At 36.0% G+C, this 10314-nt stretch overlaps 1 protein-coding gene across 6 annotated transcripts in view; it reads left to right on the plus strand.

Moving 5' to 3' along the window:
* Positions 1-9131, plus strand: part of LOC141902937 (GRIP1-associated protein 1-like) — a 92690-nt gene extending 83559 nt beyond the window's left edge. For all 6 annotated transcript variants that reach the window (XM_074790910.1, XM_074790912.1, XM_074790911.1 and 3 more), the window contains one exon: positions 2564-9131. In XM_074790910.1, the coding sequence (XP_074647011.1) occupies positions 2564-2623 (60 nt within the window). In that variant the 3' untranslated portion in view covers positions 2624-9131. The remainder of the gene's footprint in view (positions 1-2563) is intronic.
* The last annotated feature ends 1183 nt before the right edge of the window (positions 9132-10314 follow it).

Raw genomic sequence — 10314 nt, forward strand, 5'->3', positions numbered from 1 at the left:
GAATCCAAAGGCTCTACAAACCTGGAGCTTGATACAATTTGCGGCATGTCCAAGTCAGCATGTAGTAATTTTGGCTGACCTAAAACGTTAGACCAGGCCCGAGCCAAATCTTAGCACAGGACAAACGATTGTGTTTGAATTGCAACTGGTTCCAGAAATAACTTAGCGTTGTTTGTGCATTGTTTCGATTGAGTGGTTTGTGTGTGAGTGAGCTTTCTAATTAGGCACGGGCCAAATTTGTCTCTGGCCTGATCTGTGCCAATTTGGCACTGGCCAAAATTGTCTCCGTGTGGTTGCAGCTTTTAACAAATAAGCTAGTAATGAATTTTGTCTATGATTTTCCCTAGATTTATTACAAAATTAATTCATTTGAACTTATTTGAATTTCTATATTCGCATACCAGTGGTGATTTTGACGAAAAAAAAACTTGTGTATTAATGCACAGATAAATGCAATGCCATACCCGTTTGCATGATAATAACACCATATACAGGTAGACCAGATTTTGTCGAATACGAGCAACATTGCATTGAAGTGCTGTGACTTGGTGATTGATCGATCCCTGCTGGCCTAGGCCATGTTGCGATAACTTTATCAAAAATGATATGTATGCTGGTTACATGCTAGTGACACGATGGTTTCGGCTATTTAGTTGAGGCTGCTGAGTGGTGTACTTGTGCGCACATCCAGTTCGCTAGTGCGAGACTACAGTTGTTAATGAAGTGTGTTAAGCAGGGGAAACACTAGGCAATTTTTCGAGGCTATTTAGTTGTCCGTAAATTCGTCTAGTTTGTCAGGGACGGTACTTGAAGAATTCCTTTGAAGAGATTCTAAGCTTCAAATTTTTTGTGGTTCAATGCAAATGAAATTTTTCTGATGGTTAGACTTTGCAAGGCCACAGGCTTCTAGTTAGCTAATGACTACTCTAGAATACTATTCTAAGCTTGACTTAAAGATAATTATGTATTATGTATTTGCTTCAAATTTTTTGTGGTTCAATGCAAATGAAATTTTTCTGATGGTTAGACTTTGCAAGGCCACAGGCTTCTAGTTAGCTAATGACTACTCTAGAATACTATTCTAAGCTTGACTTAAAGATAATTATGTATTATGTATTTGCTTTTCAGGGTTTCCTCTACCTACAGCTATTGAGCTGCAGGTAACATCATTCAGCTATTGAATTATTCTAAATGGCACTGAATAGCTCCATTTGCTCAGTTTTTTTATTTTCAGCAGCATCGATATTAGAAAATGATTAATTCATATGAACGTACATGTTTCCAACCTCTTCTGTCGTGAATGAGGCTCCTTTTCAAGTGTTACTGATGTTTTATTTGTTGCATATTTTGCTTATTCCAATAATAATGACTGTAAATGGATATTTCAGCATATACATCCCAACCTGAATTGAAATGGTTATGGTGTCAATTTCATACATAGTACATGTACATGTACATATATTGTGACGACTGGCGGGTGATCTGGAAGCCCATCTGAATTCTACTGTTTTGGACCAATTTACTCATAACTTGATTTGTGGATTTAAGATGGGAGGATGATGTGCCTTAACATTTTGACTGATGTAAGCCAGAGTCGTGTTTGTGCGCGAAATAGGCATTTTGGGCGTTGATCCTGTTCTATAGTCTACAGTTTTGGGTCAATTTTTCTATGAATATTAGGAGGCCCTTCTTATTTAAGTCTTTAATAACCATAATCTTTGGAATTCAATTGTTTTCTTTTTCCAAACAATATCTTGTCCTCAATTCCCTAAACTCACCTAACTATGTGGTTACTCTATACTTTATATATGTACAAAGATGTGAGCAAAACTGGTAATTGATATTATTGCTCATAGACTCATGACAAATAAATAAATTATTAATTCATAAACTGGCACTCTTCGATGATTGATTCAACACAAACTAATTAATCAGGGGCGGATCTGGGATCTGATTCAGAGAAAGGTTTATCTCCAAAATAAAGCATATAATATAATTGTTTAAAAGGAGGGCATCCTGAAAGGAAACTGGTCGGGAAAACGTTTACTTATTTTTCGAAAGACAGAGAACAAGCTTATGAATCTAAACTGTTTATGTATCAGTTTCATATTTTTCATTTTTCCCTAGAATTTCAGGGCAGTAGGGGGTGCACATCCCCTGCACCCTCCACTTTGATCCGCCCCTGATAATCCAAATTAAACTGTTGTGGATCTACTAAGAACTTGTCCGCATGATAATATTCCATAGTCAAAATACAGTGTTTCTTGTGGGGGTATGGCATGATGGAAATGTGCTCTCTTGATTCATTAGATACAAATTACAAACATTTTCATCGACCAAGAGTATTGGCTATAGCATAGCTCTAATTGGTTTTTGGCCTAATAGATTACTACATTAGGATATTTAGATATACAGTATTTTCCTGATGCCAGCTTGATGAAAGGGGTGGATTTGTTGTCGCACGCACCACAGGGCTTTAATTCATGCCAGTCTGTTACCCGGTTTTATTCCAACTGATTCCAATGGCATCACTTTTAATCATTTTCATTATTTGATTTTGTAGGATCTTGAAACATTGTCACAGGAAGTAATGCGACTCAGCGCTAAAGATGAAACCAAGTGAAAATCAAGCAACACAATCCGATTGAAATTCCTCGTAGTTTCAATAAATTTGTGTTTATGGTAGTTTTTTTGGTAATTTTAGAACAAATGTAACATTGTTCAATTGTTTTGTTTTGGAGTCACCAATCGAGAGGTTCCGAAGGTGCTATCTAGAAAAAGAAGTGCAATAGTTGATATTGTCCTGCTAGAAGGCGTATGAGGTTCACTTGGTTCATTTAATTGAACCCATTCTGTAAAACCAGTATTTTGAGTGCTTATGTAACTCACTGAAGGATCTTTTCCGATTTACAGTCATTGGTATCTGTCAACTTTCTAGTTTATTTAGTGTTAACCTAGCAACTAAGATACACAGAATTGCTGAAAACATTAAGACCCTTAAAGCAGCACATTAAGTTTGTTCCAAAGTAATTCAGTCAAGACAATTAGTATGTATGTAAATGACAGTTAGGCTAACTGAATTTCATTTAGAAATATTTCATTCACTTTGCTCTTTTGAATACATGTATATTTTCATTCACGGGTGTATAAATTAAGTACAGTAATGAATATTAGGTAAATTTTCATTAATATTCCGTCTACTACTCATATACATATCTAAATTTCATATTAGTTTTTGTTGAACTGATATTGGCAGTGGCTTAACTTTTTTGGCACGCCCAAAGGGATGATTTAAGTTATGTCTCACTTGAGAAGAATGTTATGAATATACTTGCTTAACTGTGATGATGACTGATGGAATTAATCGGTATATGATTAACAATCATATTCTGCATACAAATGGACCATAATTTCTGCACTGGATAAAGTCTGCATTAAACTAATTAAGCCACTTTAACTCAATTGTTATTTGAAATGCAAGTATATTTGTGGAAGACTTGTATATCGGGTACGCAATAAGATTATCGTTTAACCATCAGCTTATAGTTATTGCATTATTAGTAAATTGTGGACTTGGACACTACTTAGCACCAAGTAGCAGCAGCAGTGCCATATACTAATTACATTTTGATATATCTAATAAGTTTCAATATGTCTAATTTATGTTATCTTTAACCCAAATTCAGTTTTCGTCTGTATATTGATGGTTTCAAAGGTTTTTTGACACGGCCTTAAACAATATCATAAAAAATCTTAGCAACGAATACTATTGAGCGACATATAAAAAGCTAGACATTAGCCGCGATCACACGGACAGGATTTGGCCCGGGCCAAATTGTCATGGATCAGACTCGGGCCAAATTTGGCCTGTGTCTAATTAGAGAGTGCATTCACACGCAAACCATTCACTCGATACTAAACAATGCTCAAACAAAGTGGAGTGGGTCATTTCCGGTGCCAGTTGCAATTCAAACGCAATCATTTGGCTCGGTCCTGGTCCGACTTTTTTTGTCGGGCCAAATTTGGCCAAAAATAAAATTCTTGTGTGATCGCGGCTGATGAAGAGATTAATCAGTGTATACATCGCACTAATTTGCATAATAGATAGAAAGACCATTCAGGTAACCAGATGAACGAATAATTTCTTTTTTTTATGCTTACTAGGCCCATGCACAATCTATTGTCATATAAGGTAATCCTTAAACATTCTACATATTTTTCCAAGCTGTCAAATAATTGAGTTGAGATTAAATTCAAACCCCTATACGGAGTTTGCCCCTGCCAAATGGTTTTTCTCAAATTTGGAATGCATTTGCCTTAACCCAAACTAGCATGTGTGAGATGATTCAGTCCTATTTATGTTACATATTGAATTTGTAGGAAAATATTCATTTCATGGATATATCAGCTTTCTTCACAGGTTTTTCTTATGGTAGAACTGCAATGGTTGTACATGATAATGTAAAACTCTTGTGAAAATTGAACAACAAATAATTGTTGTTCAAGTAAGTAACATTTACTGATGCACTGGTTGTGTAAATACATGTGTACTGCGTTATGTACAACTTTCATTCATTCCAAAAAAATATTCTCGCCATATTCTTTATAGTATTTCATTTACGTCTAGACAACCAGTTCAGTTAGAAATTAGAAATTCTTTATCAAAGTCAGAAGAAGATACATAAAAAAGTATTTTAGACGTGGAGAATAAAATGTCATTTCCATAACGATTTGACATTTCCGTGTCATAGTAACTATGGTAGATTCTTACGAAAATGACATTTTATGACTTTCTGATCCATGGTGCACAAATTTTGGGGCAATTTTTGTGGAGACATCTTTTTGAAGATGCAATATTATCAATGCTATGCTATGCTTTGCTTACTTTGAGTTCCTTAATTGATAATTTACTTAAACACCAAAATATGACCAGTCAATTTTCGGGAAAACTTAACACTGTGTCTCTTAATCCATGGGACTGCGTTTTGTGAGAATGACCCAGAATGTCACTTCCACTAACATCAGCTCCATCATAGAATGAGTTCAGTATTTGGGAGAGCAGCATCCATTCCATATGAGAGCATTCCAAAAACATCCACTTGAAAATTTCACAGAATGTTCATAGAAAAGTTTCCATTCAGCTGTATAGTCATAGCACGCAAAAAAAATTTAAAATTTGCTTCCACTATCGGCGTTTTCTCCAATGGTTTGACACCATAGTAGGCAATCCCTTAAATCAACATCTGATCAAATGGTTTTGTAAATTTCGCCTCAAAGGCACATTTTGATGCAAAATTTTGATAGTAATGTAATCTATATATGGTATTCTGGTAATTGATGATCATCTTTAAAATTGTGTATTCACTTTCGCTAGGTGATCGTAGTTGGCCTATTGGCTTATTATCTTGTACAATGTATAGAAAAAAATATATAAGATCTGGGGCAGTTACAATATATTTCTACTATTGGTTGTTTCAGCCATAGACTTCATCAACTGAGACCTTTTTCCATGTGCTTCGATTTGAACATGTGAGCTCTATTACCTACAGATCCAGGACCAAAAGGAATCTATAGCCGCGATCACATGGGGATGATATGGCCCGTGCCAAACTGGCCCGGATCAGGCCTGAGTCAAATTTGGCCCATGCCTGATGGGATTTTTTTTAGATTAGAAATTTTATTGTCCACAAAAAAATTTGCATTGACAAAAGCCGTTTCAATGGTTAGTGCACGATATCAATAAGTGTTATAAATGACAAGGTGAGATTTAACAGCAGCAGCAGCGGCGGCATCAGCAGCAGCGGCGGCATCAGCCGCACCGGCATCGGGCAGTTTTACATCAATTTTACACATTCAAATTTAAAGGTTACCATAAGCAACTGGTCACTAATTACCTTTGTGGGACTGGCCCCAGTTAAATACAGACTGAAACGTTGAATAGCATTCATAGTCAATCAGAGAGAAACCATATGTAGGATAAATTATCTATTGTCGACCGGACGACATAGTTTGCTTAAATAACATAATAGAGATGTATTCCGGGTTTCAAATAGTTTTTTTTAGATTTTAGAGAGTGCATTCCCGCTGAAACAATTATTTTGCCTGGCAAATTATTTCACACAGGCACAGGCCCATTTGGCACCTGTGTGAACAGTTGTTTTGAGCCAAAAATACTTGTGTGATCGTGGCTTGCAATACAAGACTATACTGTTTTTACATTTTGAATTTAATGATAATGGCCTATATATGATTGTCTTCTCCGTCTTATATTCAATGTTAAAAGTGTACATATTTCCAACTTTTTCGTATTTAGGACAGTTTATGATGTGTAATTGTTGCTAAAAAGTGTTGTAGAAGAGTTAACAAAAATCTGACTATTGTTTAAAGGTTTAAAGGTTGCAATTTCTTTTAGAATTTTAATTGGTACCATAAACAGTCAAACCTCATTAGTGCCTAGTACAACATGTACAACTATTTTATAGATTCCCTGTCATCTTATAGTACAAGGTTTGTTGGTCTTTATGAAATTTGGCACATTTGTAGTATGATGCTACGGTTGTTTAGGTACTCATGAGCTTTAACTGATTTATTAATGCTATTTGTTGAATATTGTAATGACATAATTACTGTAAAAAGATATCCATGTATGTATACCTCAGTACTATACACTGATCTGATAATCCCAGATATCTTGATTATCTCAGATGTCTTGTAAAATAGATTTGAATTCGAAATCAAATATTTCTGCAAATTGAAACAGACGTATTTTAATTTTGAAAGAGTATTTTGTACCCCAGCATAGCAATTTCTAAATACTTTATATTCATCTTATACATTAACCAGGGTCTCCTGTCACAAGATTCCATCGCCGCCTGAAAAATCAGATCCTGCTGATTTAACCATGAAAAAGGTTATTGTGTCTGAGTCTGAGAGGGTGGATACAGGCAGCAGGTTATACCCCTACATTTCTGTTTTGAAAGTTCATTTAGGCTGCAATCGCTATTGACTTTCCTTAACACTGAATAATATTATAGACATTGTTCGTCATATATCTACATCAGCTTGATAATTTCAATCTGCAAGGAATATCATTAGCATGCACTTGTGTGTAAACTACTTAGATGTGTATAAAATTTGTAATGACTCCATTTGTATATTCCTTTGAAATGAGCTGCTGGAGCTCTAGTGCACACACATCAAAAAACATAGAAACAGGAAGCAGATTTGTGTGTATTCATTTTCAATTCACAATACAAGAAACTCCAAAACAAACTTACAGTCAAGTAGTAATTCTATCAAAATGGAAGCGATTTTTTATCACTCATTTGATCTGCTCATTGTTATTCATTGGTATTTGAATGTCAAGTGTTTTTTGTTTAGCTACATGGATCATCAGACATGGTCGACGAGTGTTTCGTGTATTGCAGAACCGACATGTGGGTTTTGTGAAAATGTGTTATGCGTTTCAAGCTAGAAGAGCCTTTCAGGTTTAATCACACATAAATTATGCCGTGATGTGTACTAGGCTTCAGTCTCAATCTAGGCTGGTCCTAGTCACCATTTGCTGAAAGCAATGTTTATTTATATCTATTACCTGAAGTTTTCCCCAGCCAGGTGAATTTTCATTTATTAGATATTTAATTGAAGTTATGAAATTTTATGACCTTATCATTTGTTTCGCTGAAGTACATATTTGTACAGTAAACTTTGTCTAACTTGGTTATGGCTTACTCAAGGCTTTTGAATATCTGATTTCCGATCTTTTTTTCCGATCCTTTACTCGAACCTCACTTAACTCATTAGCCGCGATCACACGGAGAGGATTTCGTCCGGATCAGGCGCTAGTCAAATTTGCCCTGTGACTTTCGGGAGCGTGTTCACATATAAACCACTTGCACAACACTAAACAATGCTTAAACAAATTGTCGAAGTGAGCCAATTCGGAACCAGTTGCAATTCACATGCAGTAATTTGACGCATGCTAAAATTTTGCTCTGGCCCGGTCCAACTTGTCTGGCCAAACAGGCACGGGGCACCCTTTGTACCGTCTGAAAATTTGTTCAGGCTAATTTCGCACAGGCCAAAAATACTTGTGTGATTGCAGCTATTGTGTCGTTGCCAGTATGTCCAAGTTTGAGAAGGTTTATTGTTGTAAAATTATATAAGATTGTTTTTAGTACTCAAATCCTTTCAAGCTAGGTTATCGATTTACTCAAACACAGATCAATCACAGAATCGCAGTATATCAATTCAATTTCTGATGTCACCAGACTTACAAAATACACTGGTTGAGTTGAATGTAGGATAAAATGGCCAAGGAAAATTCATGAGAATTGAAAATGAAACCAACTTGGTATATTGTTGATGTCGACATTGATCTTTAGTTAACGACATTATTTATTAGTTATATATTTGAGTTAAAAGATTAGAATACATATAACGAATTGATAATGACATATAAAGTGGGATGCAGATCAAGCTGAATTTTTCTCTGTGAACCATGGAGTTCTAAAGTGGATGTTGTTTGGAACACCTCAGAGGAAATCATCCATATCACGATTGCCAGCTGAGCACTATATAGTCAGTACCTACATAAATTTCGTAATCATTCATGGGCAGCGACCAAAGCCCGTGTGATTCATTTAGCTGGCCACATTCCCACATTAAACTGACTTATTTTAGTAAAAGAGCATACCTCTTCCTGTTGAAAGACATTTCCAGTGAACTTATTTTCCTGGACAAATTCAGGAATTGACCAATGATCTCAACAGTGCATCTCAAAAGGTTTATGCATTTAATTTATGCGAAATTAATTGAATGGTCGATAATTTGTTATTTGATTTTTGGCTGGCCATTTCTTCCTCGGCGATTTTTCCTAGCCTTGGCCATTTTTTCCATTCACCGGTTAGAAGGAGTCTACTTAATTTCAGACACTCAAATATTTAATTCGACGGCTTTCAAGCGTCTAGCATCTTTCAACCATGTTTTAGATACTAGGATAATGTATGTAAGACACCATCATGGTCAGTCTACTGTTTGCGCTCCTCAGTCAATTTTGCTTTAATCTAGTCACTGATAAAAGTTGTTTTGTACATAGTATATTCTATATAGCTGTATGAAAATAAATGAAAATAGTAGAAAATTTGTTATCTTTATTTCTCGCCTTGTCTTGCTGAGTGACGCTGATGATTTCTTTGCCACGTGTGATGTTTACTAACACAGGAACGTGATCTGTGACCAGTCGTTGATTTCAATGATTTTTTACAGGTATCACAGTTGATGCACAAATGATGTGCTTGTACAGGTCCGTAATTATTGAAACTAACCCATGCTTGGAATGTCAACAATTTTTGGAGGGTGTTTTTAAGGTTAGCGGTAAAAAATCCCATAGGTAATAATCCCCTAGGTAGAAATTCCCAATTCTTGAAAGTTCTATTGTATTTAAATATGAATCAATTTCAATTTGGGAGTTTAAAAAGGCGGGAGACCTTCAAATTCCCAAATTTCTTGTGGATGGGTTAATGCCTACACACAGATGGACAGGGACTCTAAGTATAAACACCACGCGGGAGAGCCACCCTAATCTAAAACATATTTACATAAACACATAGCCTAGGCTTATACAATATTGTATGAATATGAAATAATATTGTGGCCTGAGTTGGCCCGTTGCGAAATAGATTTATTATCTTACTTCGCGCGCATATATAAACGTAGGCCTACGTATAGCGTCACGGTGAAATATTGCCCAGTTGGAGCCTTGTATCCTCAGACTCGTTCAATGAAATGAATCTTGCATCCTCTGGGGAAACTGGATCTCTATTTCGGGCATTCCATATGAAAAGATCATTATAATGATTTGTTTCCATGGTGATGGGCTGTTTTTGACACGATGCTTTTGTGTCGAGATGCGAATTGCAAGTAACTCAGCGGTCTACCGAACACCTGCAAAATAAGGTGGAGCAATATTTCAATCCTTTTTCGGGTGTTTGGTAAGACATGGATTTATAGGACATTACGTAGATACAATCCGTGCTCACTTTACATCAGGTCTCTGCATCAGTTTCCCTGTGCGCAACGTCGGATATTACGCAGATATTACACGTTGATAATATATAATCGGGAATGATGAATTATTAATGATAATGTGTATGCTATGTATGTACATGTACGTATTTTGTACTCGATGTCGACCCATATAATTGTAGCTGAAAGTATCCCACTTTAGAATTCGCTGCGGTGGAAGAGGGAGGGCTTAAAGGTGTGTGCTGCAAATTTTGGGCACCAGACGAAATATCGTATGTCAACAAGTGA

This window comes from Tubulanus polymorphus, chromosome 3, assembly GCF_964204645.1.
Source record: "Tubulanus polymorphus chromosome 3, tnTubPoly1.2, whole genome shotgun sequence".
Taxonomy (NCBI): domain Eukaryota; kingdom Metazoa; phylum Nemertea; class Palaeonemertea; order Tubulaniformes; family Tubulanidae; genus Tubulanus; species Tubulanus polymorphus.